Consider the following 24427-nt stretch of genomic DNA (forward strand, 5'->3'; position numbering starts at 1 on the left):
AAATATATTTATTTATTTTTACACCACATGGCATTCAGGATCTTGGTTTCCTGACCAGGGATTGAACCTATGTCCCCTGCAGTCGAAGTTCAGAGTCCTAGTTACTGGACTACCAGGGAATTCCCCATAGTATTCCTTAAAAAAAAACAAAAAAAAAAAAAACAAAAAAAAACACATCCATCATCTCACATATTTACTCTCTTTTTCTTTCGTGAGAACATTTAAGTTCTACTTTCTTAGCAATTTCAATTATACAATATAGTATTATCAACTATACTCACAATGTTATACATTAGAGTCTCAGACCTTCTTCATTTTATAGCTGAAAGTTTGTTTGTTTTTTTTTTTGCCCACGTGGCATGTGGGATCTTAGTTCCCAGACCAAGGACCAAACCTGTGTCCCCTGTTGTGGAGGCATGGAGTCCTAACCACTGAACCACCCGGGAATCCCCTGGAAGTTTGTACCATTAAACCAACATCTCTCAGTTCTCCCTACTCCATCAGTCCCTGGCAACCACTATTCTATTCTCTGTTTCTATCAGTTTAACTTAAAAATTTCACATGTAAGTGATACCATGCAGTATTTGTCTTTCTCTGACTTATTTCACGTAACATAATGCCCTCCAGATTCATCAATGTTGTCACAAATAATAGGATTTCCTTCTCTTTTTTTAAGGCTGAGTGATATTCTTGAATATATGGTATATAAATAAATATATATATACACATATATCATATTTACTTGATCCATTACTTGATCTGTTGACACACTTAGGTTGCCTCCATACCTTGGCTCTTGTGAATATTGCTACCTTGAACATAGGAGTGCAGATATTTCATGAGATCCTGATTTCCATTCCTTTGGATATATTCCCAGAAGTGGAATTCCTGGATCATATGGTAGCTTTTTTTTGGGGGGGGGGTGTTCCTAATGTCAAAGAAATACAATAATTTGCAAGTTTCTTTTCCAAATAGTGACATTTTGGGGGTGTTCTCTGGTGGCTTAGTGGTTAGGATTCTGGGCTTTCATTGCTGTGGCCTGGGTTCAATCCCTGGTTAGGGAACTGAGATCTCACAAACCACACAATGTGGCCAAAAAAAAAAAAAAAAAGAGAGGGGGAGAGAAAAGCAAATAGTGACATTTTTAAATGAATATTTTGGTCACGGATTGACTATATGTTTGCTATAGGCAAACATTTCCATAGCATCTTTCTTCCAAAGACTTTGGGTACTGGGTTGAGAACTTTATTTCCCTTTCAATTGGCTGCAGGATCTGTGAAAAGATTTCTCTGGCTCATTTGTGATATTAGTGATTTATGTCTTCTCTTTAATCTTAGTCAATTAGTTCTATAGGTTTATAAATTTTATTGACCTTTTCAGAGAAACAGCTTTTTGTTTAATTGATTTTCTCTATTGTTTTCCTGTTTTTAAATTTCATTGATTTCTGTTCTTATCTTTGTTATTTCCTTCCTTCTGCTTGCTCACTTTGGGTTCATTTTCTTTTGTCCTTCTTTTTCTAGTCTCCTGTAATGGGAGCTTATATGATTGATTTGAGACCTTTCCTCTTTTCTAATGTAAGCATTTAGTTCTAAATTCCCATGCCATCACTATTTTAGCTACATTCCACAAATTTTGATGTGTTGTATTTTCAGTTTTATTCAGTTCAGTATATTTTTTAAAATTTCCCTTGAGATTTCCTTTCGACCTATGGATTAATGAAAAATGTGTTATTTAGTTTCCTAGTATTGGGGGATTTTCCTGTTGACTTTGTTATTGATTTCTAATTTGATTCCATTATGGTCTGAGAACATACTCTGTATGATATCAGTTCTTTGACATTTTGTTGAAGTTTGTTTTATGACTCAGAATATGAGCTATCTTGGTGAATGGTATTTGAAAAGAATGTGAATTATGTTTTTGGGTGGAGTGTCCTATAAATTAGGTCCTCTTGTTTTATGATGTTGTTGAGCTGTATAATCTTGCTGATTTTATGTTTAGTAGTTCTATTGCTGAGAATGAGTATTGAAGTTTCCAACTATAGTTATAGATATGTCTGTTTCTCCTTCCAGTTCTATTAGAGTTTACTTCATGTGTTTTGAAGCCCTGTGTTTGGTGCATACACATTTAGGATTGCTATGTCTTCCTGGTGAATTGACTCTTTTATCACTATGTAATATTCCTCTTCATCCCTATAATTTTGTTTGCTCCGAAGTCTACTTTATCTTATATTAATATAGCCACTCCTAGTTTTATAAATTAATGTTTAAATAGTATATCCTTTTCTATCATTTTACTTTCTACCTATCCATGTTATACATGAAGTGAGTTTCTTGTAGACAACATATAGTAGGGTATTTTTAAAAGCCATTCTGTTAAATGCCATTAAAATACAGAGCTATTTTTAACTCATGTATTTATACTATTTACCTTTAGCATAGTCATTGATACCTTAGGGCTAAAGTCTAATGTTTTCTTATTTGCTTTTTGTTTTCCCCTCAATTTCTCATTCCTCTGTTTTCCTTTTCTTGCCTAATTGTAGGTTGCTTGAATATTTTTTTAGAATTCCATTTTGATTTGCATTGTTTTTTTGAGTATATCCTTTTATATAGTTTTGGTTTTTTTTTTGCCCTGCCTTATGGCATGAAGGATCTTAGTTCCTGGACTAGGAATTGAACCCAGGCCCCCAGCTGTGGAAGCACAGAGGCCTAACCACTGGACCACTAGGGAATTCCTTGTATAGTTTTCTTAATGTTTGCTCTAGGTATTAAAATACACATATGTAATATCACAGTGTACTATGGCCATAATTTTACCAATTCTAGTAAAGTGTAGAAATCTTATTTTCATTTATATCCCTTTACCCTCCCACTTTTAAAATATAGTTTTCTTATCTATTTCTCTGTATACATGAAACCCAACATCAGATGGTGTTATAATTTTGTTTCAACAATCCATCATGATTGAAAAAATTCATGAGAAGGATAATCTACTATATTTATCCTTATTTTGACACATTTGTTTCCCTTCATTTTTTAAAATTAATTTATTTTAATTGGAGGATAATTACTTTACAATATTGTGATGGTTTCTTGTTTCCCTTTCTTTCTAAAGTTCCGAGCTTCCTTCTCTTATCATTTCCATTGTGTTTGGAGAGTTTCCCTTTACCATTCACTAATAGTAAGTCTGTTAATAAAAAATGTTATAAGTTTTCTCTTATCCAGGAATGTCTTTATTTCCCCTTTATTCCTGAAGGATATTTTGCTGATCATGGAATTCAGGTTTGATTTTTTTTTTTTTTTGCTGTACTGTACGGCTTGCAGATCTTAATTCCCCAACAAGGAATTGAACCCATTCCCTCAACAGTTAAAGCATGGAGTCTAAACCACTGGACCACCAGTGAATTCCCAGATATGACTATTCTTTTCTCCCATCATTTGAAAAATGTGTTACTTCCTTCTAGCCTTTGTAATTTTTGATGAGAAATTCACCATCATCTAAATCAGTGTTATTCTGCAGATAATGCATTTTTTTCCCTCTAGCTTCTTTCAAGATTTGTTTTCTTTATCTTTAGTTTTCAGAAATTATTTATGATATGTCTTAGTGTGGATATTTTTTAGTTTTCCTATCTGGGTTTCACTGAGCTTCTTGAATTTGTAAATTCATGTCTTTCACCAAATTTGGGACATTTGCAGCCATTATTTCTTTGAATTCGTTTTCACTTCTCTTTCAGTGACTTCAATTTTATGAATATTAGCACTTTTTTTGTTACTGTCCAACAACAGGGGAAGTTTTACCCCTCTTTTCTCTCTTTTGTTCAGATTGGAGAAATATTATTGTTCTGTCCTCAATCATAGTCTAGTGAGAGCAGGGAGTACTAACCACTGGACTGCCAGGGAATTCTCTCTCCATTTGTTTCAAGAGAATTTGTAATTGTTCACTGAAACATTTTTTATGACAGCTACGCTAAAGTTCATTCAAGATAACTATAACCTCTGATTGATCTCAGTGGTATATCCGTTAATTCTCTTTTCCCAGTCAAGGTGTGATTTTACTAGATCCTGGTATGATGAGTGTTTTTCTATTGTCTCTTGGACATTTTGCACATTAGGAGACTCTGGATACTACTTAAATCTTCTATTTCAGCAGGCAGTAATCCTATTGAGGTTTAGTGTACAGGTGCTAGCCTTCTTTTGTGGGCTGTGGTTCCAATGACAATTTTGTTTTTAGAACCTTTGCAGTACTATCCCTGTCTGCTTTGTTTGTGTACTATTTGAAACGACCTTGACAAGTGAAGAGGTATTCCACACTGTAGTTCAGTTCTCAGACCTTCAAACATGTTGATTTAGTCGGTTTTTCCTTGTGGTCAGTCAGGTATCTTTCCAGGACTTCTATACAGATTTAAAGAATCCCGCCCCAGCTCCCTCCTCTTTGAGATCCTCTCTTCACTTTCTTATTGAGAGAATGAGGGCAATAGTTGCCACTGGCAGACAAGGGTAAAAGTCTAGACCTCTCACTTGGTCTCCACTGACACAGCAGGCAGGGGGAGGGGCTCTCTGGATCCTCTCTTTGTGCTTTGTGGGAGAGGAGTGACAGAGATCCAAACTCCCCCGTGTGCTCTCAGCCAACACCCGTGGTGGGAGAGGAAAGTGACTCCCCACCACCTGCCACTTGATGGGGGTCAGGAGATCCTGTGCCTCCCTGGTCTTGGCATGTCACCAGGTTGAGGGGAGGGGGTTGGGAGATGCCAGGCCTGCTGGGGCTGAAAGTGCTAGCCCTGGCTACCTGGTGTTGCCGGGTGGGCCACAGTGGTGTGGATTTCTTGCCGGCAGAGCACAGAACCATCCCCACCCCCACCTTCCCCTCCCCCCTACTCCCACCCATGCCAGTGTGGCTGCCACTGTGGCTCCAGCTTGCTCTCCATGAGGGGTGGAGTGGGGGTAGGGAGGGCTTCCCAGGCCGTCTGGTGCTACGGCACTCCCACTCACACAGTTTGTGCTCTTTGAGGAAGAAGAAAGCATAGGAAAGCATTTTCCCTAGCTGACTACAGCTACAGAACGGAGGACCAAAGTCTAGTGCCGGTCCTCTCTTGCTGTCAAAAAGGTTTCTCTCCTCTGGACTGGGTTTCTCTCCTTTCCAGGTACTTTGGCCAGAAAGAACAGGTTTTTCTTTGACTTTGTTTGTTTTTGTTTGCTTCGGTCTGCTATAATTGGAGATTCTAGGTTTCAGGCTTCTCCAGCACCCAATCTGGAATATTGAGAAACCAGGGACCTCACCTCTATGTTTCCTCAAGTCCTGTGGTATCTGGCCAGCCCACATTCCTCTTTCCAGCACCAGATTCTCTTTATGATGGACTTTTCTTCTTGTCTGGAACATGAAGTTACCTCATCATTTAAAAGAAATTAATGAAATGATTAACAAAGAGATTTTTGTTTCACTTGGAAAACAGAAAGAATTTGCCATCATGATGACTTCAGCTTGCACTTTAAAGCCAAAACTATTTTTCTTTTTTTTTTAATTTGTAAATTAGAAGTACTAATGCTTGGACTTCAGTGGAGAGAGACTTTCAGAAGGCCTAGGGGACTGTGTATCTGTCTTTGTTGAGCCAGTCCTTGATGAAACTGGATGCAAGATCTTTATACTGCCTATGCTATCGTGCAGACATTATGATGTGTAGCTTGCCCGAAATGGGCTCAGGGGGACTGAAAGTGAAAAGGCCAAAGAAATACAGTGAACTAAATTATCACTCTTGGCAAGACCTTCCATCCTTCTCTTTTCTTTCCAGTCTCTCTTACCCATCACACCAATTTTATATGATAAAAATCAATAATAGGCCCCATTTTCCTTAGACAAGCAAAAGAGCTACTTTCCATTTAATTTCATCTGTCTGTGTACTGTAATATATGTGTAAATCCATAGACAAATGGTCTGGAAGAATACAGACCAAATTGATGATGGTAGTTATCAATGGGGAGTAGGAATCAAAGAGGATTTTAGATTTATTTCCATTTTTCTCAGGGAAAATAAAATGGTATTATTTGTGTGACAGTGAAAGTTTCTCAGTCATGTCTGACCCTTTGCAACCCCATGGACTATATGCTGCTGCTAAGTCGCTTCAGTCGTGTCTGACTCTGTGCGACCCCATAGACGGCAGCACACCAGGCGCCCCCGTCCCTGGGATTCTCCAGGCAAGAACACTGGAGTGGGTTGCCATTTCCTTCTCCAATGCATGAAAGTGAAAAGTGAAAGGGAAGTCGCTCAGTCGTGTCCGACTCTTCACGACCCCATGGACTGCAGCCTACCAGGCTCCTCCGTCCATGGGATTTTCCAGGCAAGGGTACTGGAGTGGGGTGCCATCATTCTCCAAGTCAGAATACTAGAGTGGGTAGCCTTTCCCTTCTCCAGGGGATCTTCCCAACCCAGGGGTCGAACCCAGGTCTCCTGCATTGCAGGTGGATTCTTTACCAGTTGAGCCACAATTAACAATTAATAATAAAACAAAATAACCCGTGCATCTGCCAGGCCACATGAGAAAGACTGATAAGGAAAAGAATTTAAGATATGCTCCCTTTTCCTCAGCCAAATATTCCTCAGCCAAATAATTCAGACTTGTGAAATCTGATGACACCTAACTTTTGTTCAGAACTTTGCGTCTATGACTCAGGAACATTTTCAGATAAAATTTGAAAAAGTGTTGATTTTTCAAACAAAAAAGCAATTGTAAACACATGGAGAATTTTATCTGCACTCGTGGTTGAAACGATAACATGTAAACATGCACGTAAGTGAATACAAAAGAAACTACAGTGAAAGAGTATAGCCAGTGTGATAAATTCACAAGCACTGGTAACCTCGGTTGATTCTTTGCTATATATTGATATCCAAAATAATTCTATCAAATAGAAACAATCTGCAAAGAACATTGGAGAGAACTTTTAATTCACAGGATTTCACTTGTGAAGGCTACCATGGAAGGAGACAGAAAATCAATGTACGGAGAATCTAGTGTGTTTCAAGTGTTTCAACTTACATTTTGTCATCTAATCCTTCCCCAAACCCTCCAGATAGTAATCATTATTCCCACTTCACAGGTACACAGACTGAGATTGAGAGAGAAAATAACTTTCCCCACACCATTAACAGAGAGTAAATATGCTTCAAACAAAATGCTTTTTACTCTTGTGTAGGTTTCATTATTTAAAACATCCACCATTTTTATATCAAGTGAAGGTAAAAATTGTCAATTAATCTAGCCCAATATTCATTAAACATTTGTTGCATGATGGGAATTCCCTGGCGGTGCAGTGGTTATGACTCAGCACTTTCACTGCTGGGACCTGGGTTCAATCCCTGATCAGGAAACTAAGATCCTAAAAGCTGTGCAACACAGCCAAATAAATAGATAATACATGATTTACAGATGAAGAAATACACACCTATTCCTTGAAATACTTTGTTCCTTTTTAGGAAGAAACTGCAACTTAGTTGGAGAACTAGTTTTCTTACCAATAGAAAGTGAAAGTCCCTCAGTTGTGTCCGACTCTTTGAGACTCCATGGATAGTCCATGGAATTCTCCAGGCCAGAATAGTGGAGTGGGTAGCCTTCCCTTCTCCGGGGGATCTTCCTAACCCAGGGATCAAACCCAGGTCTTCTGCATTGCAGGCAGATTCTTTATCAACTACGCTATCAGGGAAGCCCAATAAGCTGAAAACAATTTAGTGGAATCAAGCAATAGCATACACCCAATGGGTGAGTTATAATCAATGAAGTTTCCTGTTACCAGCTGGCTAATGACCTTTATAGACCAAATATGTATTAATGCTGATGCGACAGACTGATAATATTGGCTCTCTCTCTTCTTGGAAGCTCATCCAGGTTTGTGATTTATTATTACAAAGAACAAAGTGTTCTGATGGAATTTGAACACAAAATAAATACCAAGCAACACCATTAGTGTTACAGGGCTAGGCTATAGTTCCTAACTATTCATTTAACAGTAATCAAGATAGGGGTGTGAAGGCAATTTGTAGATATGATTCAAGTCTATAAACAGTTGACTTAAAGTGAGGAAGATTATCCTAGATAATCTGGGTGGACCTAATTCAATCAGTTTAAGGCCTTAGGAGCTAGGGCTTCCCTGAAGAAGAAATCCTACCCATAAACAGCAGCATCAGCTTGTGCCTCAGAGCTTCAGCCTGCCCATCCTGATACCCCCATCTACAGGCTTCAGATTTTGGACTTACCTAGCCAGCCCCCAATCACCTAAGCCAATTCCTTGATTCTGTTTCTCTGGTGGAATCCTGAATGATACAACCACTGTCTTTACTTTTATGTATAAATCCAGAATCTAGAACTTTGTCTTCTCTCCTTAGATAGGATTTTTCTAGATTGGAAATTTCAAAAGGGATGAACTGATTCCAGAGGATGCTCAACTTTAGAGACTAACCATCATTTTCCATATTAGAAGTAAACTGCACCATGTGTGGCTTAGGAGAGAGTGGATCCTTTTGGAAACCATCATCTAAGTGACTTCTCAGAAGTCTCTGTATCTGACTTTCTGAAGATATAAGCACCAGGATCTTATGGCATAGACAGAAGGCCATGAAAACTGTTCCAGGCCTTCTCTACTCTAGTCAAAGCCATCCATAAATTATGCATCTCTAATGACCAGTTTTCATTCCAATCCCAAAGAAAGGCAATGCGAAAGAATGCTCAACCTACCGCAGAATTGCACTCATCTCACATGCTAGTAAAGTAATGCTCAAAATTCTCCAAGCCAGGCTTCAGCAATACATGAACCATGAACTTCCAGATGTTCAAGCTGGTTTTAGAAAAGGCAGAGGAACCAGAGATCAAATTGCCAACATCTGCTGGATCATGGAAAAAGCCAGAGAGTTCCAGAAAAACATCTATTTCTGCTTTATTGACTATGCCAAAGCATTTGACTGTGTGGATCACAATAAACTGTGGAAAATTCTGAAAGAGATGGGAATACCAGACCACCTGACCTGCCTCTTGAGAAACCTATATGCAGGTCAGGAAGCAAAAGTTAGAACTGGACATGGAACAACAGACTGGTTCCAAATAGGAAAAGGAGTATGTCAAGGCTGTATATTGTCACCCTGCTTATTGAACTTCTATGCAGAGTACATCATGAGAAACACTGGGCTGGAAGAAGGACAAGCTGGAATCAAGATTGCCAGGAGAAATATCAATAACCTCAGATATGCAGATGACACCACCCTTATGGCAGAAAATGAAGAGGAACTAAAAAGCCTCTTGATGAAAGTGAAAGATGAGAGTGAAAAAGTTGGCTTAAAGCTCGACATTCAGAAAACGAAGATCATGGCATGTGGTCCCATCACTCGATGGGAAATAGATGGGGAAACAGTGGAAATAGTGTCAGACTTTATTTTTTTGGGCTCCAAAATCACTGCAGATGGTGACTGCAGCCATGAAATTAAAAGATGCTTACTCCTTGGAAAGAAAATTATGACCAACCTAGATAGCATATTAAAAAGCAGAGACATTACTTTGCCAACAAAGGTCTGTCTAGTCAAGGCTATGGTTTTTCCAGTAGTCATGTATGGATGTGAGAGTTGGACTGTGAAGAAAGCTGAGCACTGAAGAATTGATGCTTCTGAACTGTGGTGTTGGAGAAGACTCTTGAGAGTCCCATGGACTGCAAGGAGATCCAATCAGTCCATTCTGAAGGAGATCAGTCCTGGGTGTTCTTTGGAAGGAATGATGCTAAAGCTGAAACTCCAGTACTTTGGCTACCTGATGCGAAGAGTTGCCTCATTGGAAAAGACTCTGATGCTGGGAGGGATTGGGGGCAGGAGGAGAAGGGGACGACAGAGGATGAGATGGCTGGATGGCATCACCAACTCGATGGACGTGAGTTTGAGTGAACTCCCTGAGATGGACAGGGAGGCTTGGCATGCTGCCATTCATGGGGTCACAAAGAGTCAGACACGACTGAGCGACTGAACTGAACTGAACTGAATGGTATACATGTTTTTTTTTGTTGTTGTTTTGTTTCTTTGAATCACAACAGCAATAATTTGGTTCCTGAAGTTCTTCAGAAATTTCTTGGGAATTTTTTTACTCCTCTGAGATATTTTACCCAAATGATCTCATTCCATTCTTTATTCCTCTGAAAAAACTTTTGGGCTATTTGGGGAAATGTTCTTAAACTTTCCCCCTCCCATTTGTTTATGGTATATTCTAAACTATACAGATTGTAAGTTTCATGTTGCAAATACTGATAGTTGCTTACCAAATAGTCATTTTGATCTTTTGATCTTACTGTCAGAACCTCAATTTTCCAGGGAGACAATATGCGCAGTAAGAATAGGGAATACTTTCTAGAAGGTAGGATGGCCATTTGATTGAGCTCTGGCAAATGAGATATAAGTAGAAGTCCACTGAGTGAGACTTCTGGGAAAGTTAGTATTTTCCCAATGGAAGAGTACAGACTTAGCTGGCCTTTTGGCATTCCCCTTCTGTGTTATTTCTACCTAGAAAGCAGTCACATACTTAGAGGTATGAAAGACATGTTACTGGCATAACAAAAAAGTTAACATGATGGCAGAGCAGGAGGATACAACCTAGGATCTTAAACACATTTTGGAGTTGTTGGGCTGCCTAGCTGCCTAGCTTAAGACTTTGTTACATATGACTCATCATCTCAGCTCATAAAAGTTCAATGTTCTTAGGTATTTGCATTAGAGTACTAGAGGGCTTCCCTTGTAACTCAGTCGGTAAAGGATCTGCCTGTAGTGCAGGAGACCCGCGTTTGATCCCTGGGTTGGGAAGATCCCCTGGAGAAGGAAATGGCAAGCCACTCCAGTATCCTTGCCTGGAAAATCTCATGGACAGAGGAGCCTGGTGGACTGCAGTCCATGGGGTTGCAAAGAGTCTGGCACGACTGAGTGACTAACACTAACTAGAGTACTAGAGCCCCCTATACGTGTTTATATTTGTATTCATCCAACCAGTATTCTCTCTTCTTGGAAGCTTGTTCAGGCTTGTGATTTATTTTCACAAAGATCAAAGTGTTCTGATGGAATTTAAAAACAAAATGAAACACCAACCAACACCATTAGTGTTACAGGGCTAGGTTATAGGTCCCAGCTATTCATTCAAACACTAATCTAGATGGAGATGTGAAGGTGTTTTGTAGATATGGTTCAAGTCTACAATCATTGGTATTCAAATCTACAATCAGGCAGTATTTGGCTGCCTGAGGCTAACAGATGGCAGGTACAGAAGTCTTGGTGTCTGTCCGCAGTGAATTTTGTGCCATTTTAGAAAAATAAGACACAAGAAAAGTAACACTTCAGAGTTCTGCATGATTAAGAAGAGTTAACACTAGTCTAGAAATTTTACTTTATTTCACTGAGTACTCAAAATAACTGAAAAACAGGCATTATTTTCATTTTACAGAGGATAAAACTATAGACATATATGGCTTTTGGAGATCTACAAAGGTAGTATACATAGCAGAATTTAAGTCAAATCCAGATCTGATGGTTCTCAAATCCATAATTGTTCTTTGCAACTCTGATCTGACTTGTTCAAATGATCAGAGGCCAGTGGCTTACTGGAGGAGATAGAAATCAGGCCGGTCCTGAAAGAAGGGCAGAATTTGAAGCTTTGGGGTAAGGGGGTGGGCAGTAAGAATGATCAAAGTTTCCAGGCATGGAGAGGAACATAAGCAAAGATCAGTTTTCATTGATCATGACTATTCTACAGTCAGGAGATCAAACGGCTAAAGTGGAGGACTGAGCTCTTTAGACAAGTAACTGTTGACTTTTGTCAGCATCCTGTGATAGCTGCTGTGGGCTATACCAAAGTTAATTTTGTGGAAGTACCTGGCATGTAGTTGTTGCTCAGTTTTTAAAAAATGTATTTTATTGAATTATAGTTGATTTATAATGTTAATTTCTCTTGTATAGCAAAGTGATTCAGTTATACACACATGTATATATTCTTTTTCATATTCTTTTCCATTATGATTTATTACAGGTTATTGAACATAGTTCCCTGTGCTATACAGTAGGACCTTTATCCATAGTAGTTGTTTATCTATTCTACATATAATAGTTTGCATCTGCTAATCCCAGACTCCCAATTCATCCCTCCACTACTCCCCTCCACTTGGTTTTTTATGTTATTTTTGTTCTTTAAGAAAGTGGTCCTAGACTTGAAAATGAAAGTGTTCATCATTTGGATTACTCCAAAAGTTGACGATCTGGCTTGGGAGAGAAATTTAAGAGTTCCACAATAGGAAGTGTCACAAGATGCTGTGAGGTTAATGGTAACAAAACCACCCCCAAAGGGAGACTGAGGTTGATATATACATACTAATGAGAAACTACTGTATAGCACAGGAAACTCTACTCATTGCTCTATGGTGGCGAAAATGGGAAGGAAATCTAAAAAGAGTGGGTATATGTATATGTATGGTTGATTCACTTTGCTGCATAGCAAAAACTATTGTAGAGCAACAATACTCCAATAAAAATTAATTTAGAAAACTACCCCCAAAGGCTATGCTCTTTACTATGTAGGGCAAAGCCCTGCAGTGTATGGAATGCATTGGAGGAAGCAAGCAAAGATCTTAAGTAGGGTTTCTAGTGAGAAGACTCATATAAAAACCATGCAGCTACATTAAGTTGATGAGTATGGGCATGAAAAGGGGAGGATGGAGAATGGAAACATTTCAACATCAGAGCTAGTTAAGAGCTACCTAGCAAAACAAAAACAAAACAAAAAAATGTCTAGCAAGGGGTGGGTTGGGTGGGGGAAGAACATTCCACTATGACTCCAAAATGGCAATGGTATAACTGAGATAATTCTGTGTCATCAATGAAAACAAAGATGCCAGGACAGGGAGACCATCTAGGAAGGAGAAATGTGATGAGTTCAGTGTAGTATGTGGTGAGACCAGGAGAACAATTAAAATTTAACTACTGGAGTGGACATATTTGGTAGAGTTGAAGATTGAGCAATAGCAGTCAGATAAACAGCTGTCCTCAGTGGTTCTGGTTGAAGCTGTGAGAAAGGTTCATGGAGCCAAAGGAGAGGACATGGTGATCAAAGCAGAGGATTCACAACTGACCCTTGTACTGTGATGACAGCTGAGATGGAAGAGGGAAAATGAAGGTAAGAGAATAAAAAAATGAGCTATCCAAAGAAACTAAGTCTCAAAGAAGTAGGAAAAATTGAATCTAGCACAGTGCCTGGCCCAAGAAGCAGCGTTCAGTGAATTCATTGATGGTGGATAACTGCATCATTATCACAGGAACCAAGGTGGGAGAAAGTTTAAAGAACAAGGCAATGATTATCAGAGAAAAATGCTACAGGGAACAAAGTGTGATCTTAAAAAATAAAAGACAACAACTATCTATGGATCTTCATGAGAAGATTTAGAGGCACTCTTCTGAAATATAAGTGGCATTGACACTCACAGCAAAAAGTGGGAGGGGCTCCCCTGGTGGTCCAATGGTTAAGACTCCATGCTTCCACTGCAGGGAGAACACATGCCAAGGAGGGCAGAGTAATGCACAGGAATAGCAACAGAAGATGTGCCACTGACGTGATAGTTATTTGGTTCCTATTCCTTCATCAAGTTGGATTCTTCCTCAACTCTCTCAGTCACTCAGGAAACACCTTTTCTATCTGGACCTCAGATTCAGTCTAAGGTATCAAGCCAAAGGTCATCTCTTACCAGCCATCTCTGTGTACTAACTTTTTACTTTCCCTAAATTCCCTCCAATTACTTTACCAACAAAGGTCCATCTAGTCAAAGCTATGGTTTTTTCCAGTGGTCATGTATGGATTTGAGAGTTGGACTGTGAAGAAAGCTGAGCACTGAAGAATCGATGCTTTTGAACTGTGGTGTTGGAGAAGACTCTTGAGAGTCCCTTGGACTGCAAGGAGATCCAACCAGTAAATCCTAAAGGAAATCAGTCCTGGATAGTCATTGGAAGGACTGATGCTGAAGCTGAAAATCCAATACTTTGGCCACTTGATGCGAAGAACCGACTCATTGAAAAAGACCCTCATGCTGGGAAAGATTGAAGGCGGGAGAAGGGGATGACAGAGGATGAGATGGTTGGATGGCATCACTGACATGATGGACATGAGTTTGAGTAGGCTCCGGGAGTTGGTGATGGACAGGGAAGCGTGGCGTGCTGCAGTCCATGGGGTCCCAAAGTCCATGGGGACACGACTGAGCGACTGAATTCCCTCCCAAGTTAAAAAAATAGTCTTTGGCAAAAGTATTCTCGTGAATTTTTCTATCTGTTTTTATTCTTTTCCTCTTTTACTCTCTAACCACCTTCTTTCTGCTTTTTACCCCCAACTCAAATCTAAAAACAGGTAATATATTTACAAAGTTCAAAAGTCAAAGCTGTAAGGAGTCTCATTCCCACTTCTAACCTCATCCCCCTTGGTTCCTCTTGCCTCCTGTGGGCAATTTTTGATTTGCCCTTTCAGTAGTCCTTTTTGCAAAATTAAGAATATATGTGTGTGTGTGTGTACTTATTATCTCCCCTGTTCTTATACATAACGTAGCATAGTGGTTACACTGTTGTAGACCTTAGTTTTGTAACCTACAAGTAACATTACTCCTTATCAGTACTGCCCACTGAAGAAAAGCACACAACATAAAAGTTGTGAGTTATGTTTTATTTGAGAACCTTACTGAGAGAGGACTATAGCCGAGGAGCCAGCCACTCAGATAGCTCTAAGGAACTGTTCTGAAGAGGTGAGGGAGGGGCCAGGATATATAGGAGCTTTTGCCAAAAAAGTAGTTGAACATCGAAAGATTACTGCTAATCACAAAAAATCCAGTTATCTCCAGTTACTGATTTTAGTGCTTTTCTGTGTACGGGAAGATGAACTGGTCATTGAAATTGTTCCTTTGATAGGCATCTTAACTATCTAGAACCATTATCCTGTTTTTCTCCATCTGAATTTCTCTGAGGGTCACCTTGGGGTGGGGGTTGGGGGCTGCAGTGCCTGACGGCTTAATGGTGGGCAACATTGTTGTTTACTGAGATGGCAATCCACATTTTTTGTCCACAGTACGTCAAGATGGATCTTTGGTTTTTGCTATGTGAATGTTGTTTCTCTGCCCATCTTTGATCTTCTTCCCCCACCTTTAATGCTTTACACAATCACCTTGTTTAGATTTTCTAACTGCCTGAAGGGCCATATATATTTTGAAAAATACCCACAAGTAATTTTGATAGGCCCCTCTCTTTGTAATAATGGTTAAGACACAGCCATTTAAACCCCAGCTCTACCACTTACTTGCTATGATAATGCTGGTCTTCAGGGAAAGGAAGCTCAGAGTTACTCTTCTCCTCCCCTACTTCCCTGGATAATCCTGCACGTGTTCTGTTGATGATGATGCCACTCTCATCCCTAAGCACTCTTGAGGTGGGAAGATGTCAAGAGATAAAGAGGGAGGATAACATCTGAGAGGGACTAAGTGACTTTCCCCACAAGCCCAAAGCAACTAGCTGACTGCTGTTTAACTCAGCCCCAGCATCAACAGTGCACCACTCAGGTTTATGCAACACGTTTCCTCATTAAGTGGGCTTTCCTGGTGGCTCAGCTGGTAAAGAATCTGCCTGCAATGCAGGAGACCTGGGTTCGATCCCTGGGTTGGGAAGATCCCCTGGAGAAGGAAAAGGCTATCCACTCCGGTATTTTGGTCTGGAGAATTCCATGGACTGTATAGTCCATGGGGTGGCAAAGAGTCGGACACGACTGAGTGACTTTCACTTTCATTTGTGGCATGTACCCCTACAAAATAAGCTAACAACAGCATATGTATTGCCTACCAGTGCCAACCATTTGAGTACCTACTCTGTGCCCACTTGTGAGCCTACAGTGTACTTGTTATGTATTTGTGTGCATTGATTGTATTTATTGTGTATAGCCCCCTCCTTATATTATTGACCAGAGGCTAGATAACCAAATGGAGGTCCATAAAAAGCACTGGAGAAATGGATATATAACTGGATGGGCAAATAATTACCAGATAATGATTGAATACATTGGTTCAGTGATAGATATATTACATTTCTGAATAACAGAAATACCATGAAGCTTTTCTTATTGTTACTGGGATATGGCCTGGATGTTCTCAGAAATCTGGCTTTATTAGTTTCCAACTGCTTCTGCAATAAATTATCACACTCAGCTGGTAAATAATCCGCCTGCAATGAGGGAGACCTGGGTTTGATCCTTGCATTGGGAAGATCTGCTGGAGAAGAGATAGGCTACCCAATCCAGTATTCTTGGGCTTCCCTGTGGCTCAGCTGGTAAAGAATCCGCCTGCAAGGCAGGAGACCTGGGTTCAATCCCTGGGTTGGGAAGATCCCCTGGAGAAGGAAAAGGCAAAGGCTACCCACTCCAGTATTCTGGTCTGGAGAATTCCATGGACTGTATAGTCCATGGGGCTGCACAGAGTCAGACAGGACTGAATGACTTTGACTTGACTTTGCTCATTAAATAAAACCTGAATATGAACATCAGATGAAAAGTTAAGTCAGAAACTGCTGTGCTCTTATCTGTTTACAATGCATACCACTGATGTTCTTAAAGCTCCCTAGGAGCCTCAGTGGGCAGAGACCCTGGTTACTATTTCAACACAAAACACGGGGGCAGGGAGCAGGGAGTAAACACTGTATAATGTTTTTATTCCAAAGCCAATCAAGGAGAGTATGTGAAGAGAGGAATTACAGGAAAGACTAAGATCTGATAAAGAATTAATAGAATGAAGCACTGGATTATTTCATTCAATCAGAAACATTTATTAAATGTAATAATGATCACATTACTGGACCCTAAGCGCTTCTCTTGGGGCTCAGCTGGTAAAGAATCTGCCTGCAATGTGGGAGACCTGGGTTTGATACCTGGGTTGGGAAGATCCCCTGGAGAAGGGAAAGGCTACCCACTCCAGTATTCTGGCCTGGAGAATTCCATGGACTGTAAATCCATGGGGTCACAAAGAGTAGGACACAATTGAGCAACTTTCACTGGACCCTAAGCTACTCTCTATGAATACAAAGGTTTCTAAGCCTTGATTTTAGCGCTTGAGGAGCCAATAGTCTAGGACAAAGCTTCTCCAACTTTAAGGTGTGGATGAAGTATGTTAGTCATTTAGTTGTGTTCGACTATTTGTGACTCCCTGGATTGTATCCCACCAGGCTCCTCTGTCCATGGAATTCTGCAGGCAAGAATACTAAGGTGGGTAGCCATTCCCTTCACCAGGGGGGTCATCTCCCCTCCTCAAACACTCTACCAAAAAAGAAACCCAAAACGATTTTCACAAAAAAGTTTTCATTACTAAAATTAAAATGAAATTTGACTTTTTAAGATTATACTTTTAAAGGATGAAATATTTTCTAGAATGGATTTTGAAGGAGAATCATACCCTAATTACAATATCTTCTCTTCCTATGGAAAATAGAGTTAAAAATGAGAAAAAAAATTTTAACTCAGCACAGCAAGAATTATCCAATAAGCAGGAAGTAATTTTTGCTGCTGTCTTGTACAGTTCTGTTTTTTTCCCCCAAATGCTCTAAATGTACATGTAGAAGCTTTATACATAGAAATAATAATAATAAATGTTATTTAAAAAACTCACCAATCTGAAGTTTATCTGATTTATGGGCTGGGAGAGGGAGAAGCTAGATAGAAAGGCTGGTAAATTTGGTAGTAATTTAAAAATAAGGTCTACTTGAATAAATCTGAAAGTATGTCACAATTTGCTATTTTCTCAAGTATGGAAGAAAAACATGCCTAATCTTAGTAAGTATTCAATCATAACAAAATGTATCTTTTAACAAAGGGAACATGATACTGGAAATTCCTCAGATTAAAATAAGTTTTCTACTTCCTCTGCATTTCTCCAGAGAGCTTTGTACACACAACATGGCATACAGTTCATTTCTCACTAATATAAGACAGATTAGACCACTGTATTTTACTTTTATCATTAAAAAAGTTGTGTCATGATCAAATTTTGGTACACATATGAATAAATTTATACTATAGAAGTGCTCTTCAAAAATTGGTGTTAAATTATTTTCATTTTGACAATATTTATTACAAATCACATTTTATAAACACTAGATAAATTACATACAAAAGCTAGACACAAATATATAGAAGTAAAAAGCAGTACTATTGACACAAGAGAAATAAACTAATATAATGTCAAACATCTATAACTTAATAAAATTACTAAGTTTTCATTGCTAATACATTTGCATGAATTCAAAAGCTATTCAGAAGTAAAATGTATAATACTAATTATAATCAAGGTTTAAGGTGATAGAAACAACAACCATAGTACTACTTATTTTTTAAAATCTTTTCAAACATTCAGAAACAAGAACTGTCCTAAAAGACAAGTTAAATCTGGGTAAAAGCTCTTACCTAACTGAAGAGTATAAAATTTTAGGCTTTGGTTAATAGACACTAAATTTAGTGGAAATTTTTAAATTAACATCTGCCTTATATGTAATATTCCTGAGTTTTTGCTAAAATACCATAGATAAAGAACTCAGTCTACAGCATTGCATAACATTGTACTATATTTTTGGAAGACAAAAAGTATTATGATTTTTAAAACTGTGAATAATGAGATTTAATAATATAATTATGATCAGAAAGAATATGCTTAATTTAGCTTACCTATGAGAAAAATTAATGCCCTCTGACCACTATTTGGCAAAGCTAATTTGTAAATTATGATCAAAATTATATTAAATCCATCACTGATTTTTATTTGCATCTTATAAAATCATTTTGATTTTAATGAGAGGTTATGTAATATAGAATGCTCTTATAAAAAAGACTGAAATGATATGATGCTAATACAGGTGAGGCACAGGGTAGGTGGTCAACATTACTTATTAGTTTAAAGTGAAAAGTCTTTTAATGTATTATTTCTGAACATTGGACATACAATACAGTAGTTGTAAATGAATCTGAAAATATCCACAAAGAGTTTAAACATGAAAATAAATTGTTAGTAACAATTGTAAGAGGAATTTTTGCAAGTGATTTTTTTCAGTCTTAGTTTTATCAAAATAGAATTAAATTTAAAAATAGACCTACGAAAGCTAACTTCCAATTAGCTACTCTGTATGGAGAAGGAAATGGCAACCTACTCCAGCATTCTTGCTTGGGAAATGCCATGGACGGAGGAACCTGGCAGGCTATAGTCTATGGGGTTGCAAGAGTCAGACACGACTGAGTAACTAAGCACACAGCACGTGATGCAGATGGCAGGTTCAGTCCCTTCTCACAAGATCAACCTATCAAAATCTTCTGATTACTTTCTGTTACAACAACCCTCTTAAATCAGTTTTCCCTGGGCACTGAATCAATGCACCTAAGGACTGGTCCAAGAATGTGGATTTTTAAACAAGTAGCTCCCTCCTGCCCCCTGGTAAATTATTACGTTCAGGTTGATTTGGAAAATAATGCTTTAAAGCAACCAAAATAATTTTTACCAGACTTGGAACATTGATTGATAGGAATTTATCTAGCTTCTTAACAATCTGCATAACTCATCAAGATGCTTAAGTATTCTTACCTAAAAATGCTGCAAGGTTTTGTTTTAATTCTAATAGCTCATAAGAGTTGATAAAACGGTAATCACCTTTGTGAACTGCTGGTGATTGGGCTTCTATAGTTTCATTATTCCATATACTTTTTCCTACCAGGAAGCAGAAGAGTCATTTAACAGTTTTATTCAAAAAATAAACAATGTGGAATATATTCAAATAAGCATACTACTCACAACTGTTTAAAGTAGTCTTTAAACAGTTATACCAACATGAGCTACTTGCAAAACTGGTTATCAAATACCTATTAATTAAAAAATTGAATTTACAAAGTATTAGGTCAACTCTGTACACAAAATCTCATTTTCCATATTATGGAACTAGGAAGCAAATATTTAACTGGATATGTATACAAGAAAAATGTACACAGGTTCATTTTAACTGATCAGCTAGTAAGGAATCCTTCTAAATTAAAAAAGAAAATGGAAGATATTCTCAAACAAGTATTATAGAGTACTGAGTAAAGTGTAAATTAGAGATTTGAAAGAATGTTTAATTAGGATTAAAATAATGAACTGCTAGTCACTTCTGTTTTCTAATAACAGTATCATATGCAGAGAAAACCTACAAGCTCACTGAACTGGGTTAAATGGTTTTTAAGCTGATTAAAACTACTTAATTTAAAATGAACTCTTTCCGAATCTCACATAAATGATGCAGTATTCAACAATTTATTTAAAAAATGACTTTAACAATTTTAGCATCAGTTTAAAAAAAAACCCATTGCTAACACACAAATTGAAAAGGGCTTAATACGAAGTCCTTGGTTCCTCATTGCACTTCATATTCCCATCTGTATATCAGCAAAATTGTAGAAGCTGTCTACATCTCCAGGTGCCGTCTCCTTGCTTTCTGATACAAATATCTATGTTAAATGTAAGAGAAAAAAATAACATATTAGTAATCCCCAAATTCCAAAGCCCACATCCTCCACAAACAGTCAAAAGCTTGCTATTTAAAAGAAATTCTGGATTTTCTGTAGAATTCATGCAGTATAGTTTCAATTAGCTATGATGTAAATACAGCTCTTTTAAAAGCATTTATGATATAATTAAAGTCTTTGCTTTATAATGCTTTGGTTTTATTTTACTACTCTTGGAATTTCAGTTTTTAAAACATGTAAACCAATATTATGAAAGCTACTGAATAAAGAGATTTATGTAAAGAACTCTTAATTTCTTCTATTTTCTAATAAGAATCTCAATAGACCAAGAAGCAAAATTTGAGATTATTTTTTTCAAAGCTGCTAAAGATATTTTACTAATTTTAAATTAACTATTTTCCAAACATCAACAAAGCAGTACTCAATAGAACCCTTCAAAAACAGTTTTTTATAAATGTCTGCCAGAAATCAGAGGAGACCTGAGTTCTATTTATCTTTATCATAACTAGCTGAATGATGCTGACAATTTAATCAACCTCTCTGGGCTCCATTTCCACATCTGTAAAATGAGAAAGTTGGATTAGATAATCTATAACTTATTCAGATCTAAAATCTCCAAATCATATAAACATTTTCTCTCTGTTTCCTTTTCCATTCAATCTGATTATATTTGCCCTCTCCCTAAGTACTTGTGCAATGATCAAATGAGACAAAAGACAAAGTACTTCAAATTATGCAAATTCAAAGGCCCATAAGCTAAATCAGACTACAAAACCAAACGTTTCCTCTCAGATATTTATAAAAAAAGTTACATATACTCATTTAATCCTCTTATATATTTGTTTCTAAGCTATATTAAGTAAAAATTTGAAATTCTTAGACTCATCAACCACATCTACATGTAATGATTTCTAGATATAGCTCAAGTTTTGATGAAGTATTACTGAAGCAAATAAAAGTGAACACTGAGCAATAGGCTTGTCCATTTAAAGTATACAATCTTAGAAATGTAACATTTTCAGCATATCACTATTTTTATTTATTTGCCACACTGTGCGGCTTGTGAGGTCTTAGTTCCCTGACCAGGGATGAAACCTATGCTGCCTACACTGGGAGCACAGATTCTTAACCATTGGACTGCCAGGGAAGTCCCAACATATCACTATTTTTTAAAAAGGAAGAGACATTTGGTGAGACATTTGACTTTAGAAACACGTATGATTGAGATTTTTAACACGTAGACACTTTGTGAATTTTTAAGCTATTAAAATTTCAGTTTGGCAAGGAAAAACCAAAGCTTAGTTCTCGATTGTTTACCAAAAGTTTTAAAAATCATGATGTGCTAAAAGTACTATTTAATTGTAATGAAAAGAGAAGGAAATGAAAGGTTCGATTGAAATATAGTCAATAGTATCTTGTACCTTGGTCCCTTTGAATGTCTCATTGACAATAAGTTGACATCCTTCCACAGCACCATCTCCATTGAACTCCAAGGCAATAACAGGACCTATAAGCAAACCCAGGAAGTGTTGTCTTATCATGAACACAAATCTATTCTCAAATTAATCTTCTTATTCTTCCTTGAAAAATCTACAGCCTTTTCTTTGGGGGTAAGAGAAAAGAAAGAAGAGAGTAGATAGATAGGACACATCACTTCAGCTACTTTTACTCTAATCATAAAACAAATTAACATAGAGTTTCATCACATGACAAGTAGCTTCAGTGCCATTACAGGTCTAGTGTCACATTTTTAAGTGTTGTAAATAGTCTGGCTTTTCTGGTTTTCATTCTTCTATGAAAACCATAAAAAGTCCACCCATTTAGCAGTACAAAAAAATAGCTGATAAAATGACAAATAAGATCAAAAGCTATTCAAGTCCTTTTGCCAGGCAGCCAGTCTTTCTTCCAACTCTCCTACTTACAGCCAAGTTTTGGGCCACCAATAATGAAGCTAAGCCAAGTAGGAATTGAGGCCAGGTACCAAAAGTCATGATCATCTGAAAGTGTTTTCTTGAATGTACCATAAAACTATATTCTAGAACCAAAGAACAAATTTTATTTTTTAATTCTCTGGATAGAACATTTGTGCCTCCTTTTCCATACTTAATTTGATTACTTTTAAACCACCTGTACTTGAAATTCTGGTGTAAAGATTAGTGATTCAGTTTGGGCGGGGATCTAAATGTAGCACTGGCACTACTGGTGTCAAGTTATTGGCAAACATGGCCATAAGTCAGCCAAACAAAACAAGCCTTTCAATTCAATTCAATTTTTTTCAGTTATATTCCTAATAGATTTGCTCTTTATCTCCCAGTAATGTAGAAGTTCTGACCTCCAGGAAATTACAAATTTCTTGAAAAAAAGACATAAATCTATTAAACCATATGGAACAAGGGAGAATAATGAAGTATTAAGGAATGAAATACTAAAATGAATGTAGACATGTGCCTCAGAACAAGGCACAAGAAGGAGAGAAAAGGGCTTGTGATTTAATACAGACAACAAATACAGAAAAGACAGGCTATGTCACAGTCAACTCTACAATTAGATACAGTGAACAAGTTTGACTTTTGGCAGCATCACAGTATGTAGATTAAGATAGGTGCTGAGTAAAGAAGATAACTGAGGAATATTTTCTCAGAAAAAAAAAAAAGGATGAGTCTATGTCTGAGGCAAGAAATGAGTAAGATCAACCTGGAATATCTTGTTGAGCCAAAAAACAATCAGGCTATCAAAGACCAATAGGGTTTTATCAAAAGGATATAGGAGCCAGCTTGAATAGGCTACTAATGGCCAAAGATGATACATAGTGAGATCAGAAGGAATAATGATGGCAATTTATTAAAACATACTGAATACATAAAGTCATGAGCTCATAATAACATTCAAAAAAGACACAAACAAACAAAATTCATTGGACACCACTGAAGGTTGCTAGGGCACCAACTTTTTACTCTGAAAATTGATGTTTAATGATTTTTCCTTTATTTACTTTGCATTTCTGATATGAAGCATATTTCAAGTTAGTCAAATATCTCAGTGTATAAGAAGTTCTGTTAATATCCATTAATAAATGCAGAGGTAGTGACACAATTAGAAAATGATCATTTTGAAACTGTTAATAAAATAACTGGATCAGGCAACAATCATCAATGGCTTTAGTATCCCACAGGGAAGACTGACTGGAAACTACAATAAAAAGATTGTCACCACCTGAGCCTAAGAATCTTAGCATCACTAGAAGTACAACAATCAAACATTATGTGCCTTCTCATTACAGAAAAGAGTACAACCTGTGAAATATTCTTACCCTCCACCCCCCAAAAAACCCCTTAAACCTGAGTGTAAACAAGGCTTTGATTTAACTTTTAATCCACAAGAACTACAGAAGGACAAATTAAACAAACCCATGCATACTATGGGACAATTGACCAGGTTTCTTTTACAAGACAAAGGCATGAAACAAACAGGGGACGGGGAACACCTGTTTCTGGTTAAGAGTGATATAAGATACAAAACAACCATATCCAGTGAGTAAGGAGGCCAATTTTAGATCTGGATCAAATTAATCATAAAAATATATAAAGAACGTTTTTAGACAATTAGGGAAATTTGAATATGGACTAGTCAGTAGATATTAAGAAATTGTTAATCGTGTTGGATGTGATAATACATACCACTTAGGAGAACATTTGTGTAGTATATAAATTATATCTTTATTTAAAAAGAAAACAGTCATTTTTAACTTCATTTTGTTTAGGACACACATACTGAAACATTTAGGGATGAAATGACAGGACATATCAAAACTTGATTAAAATACTTCAGCAGAAAAGAATATAGATTATTTTTAAAAGTATGGCAAAAAGTTGATAAAACTGGGGT

At 37.5% G+C, this 24427-nt stretch overlaps 1 protein-coding gene across 2 annotated transcripts in view; it reads right to left on the reverse strand.

The window, feature by feature from the left end:
- Positions 1–16809: 16809 nt before the first annotated feature.
- RP2 (RP2 activator of ARL3 GTPase) overlaps positions 16810–24427 on the reverse strand; it is a 46393-nt gene continuing 38775 nt past the window's right edge. The window contains exons 4-5 of one of the 2 annotated variants that reach the window (XM_086386506.1): positions 21964–22049; positions 16810–20524 (exon numbers count right to left, since the gene is read on the reverse strand). In XM_086386506.1, the coding sequence (XP_086242632.1) occupies positions 20441–20524; positions 21964–22049 (170 nt within the window). In that variant the 3' untranslated portion in view covers positions 16810–20440. The remainder of the gene's footprint in view (positions 20525–21963; positions 22050–24427) is intronic. The other variant, XM_086386507.1, reaches the window with a different exon arrangement.

This window comes from Bos grunniens, chromosome X (assembly GCF_055505025.1).
Source record: "Bos grunniens cultivar Pamir isolate PY7600 chromosome X, Bosgru_T2T1.0, whole genome shotgun sequence".
Classification (NCBI taxonomy): domain Eukaryota; kingdom Metazoa; phylum Chordata; class Mammalia; order Artiodactyla; family Bovidae; genus Bos; species Bos grunniens.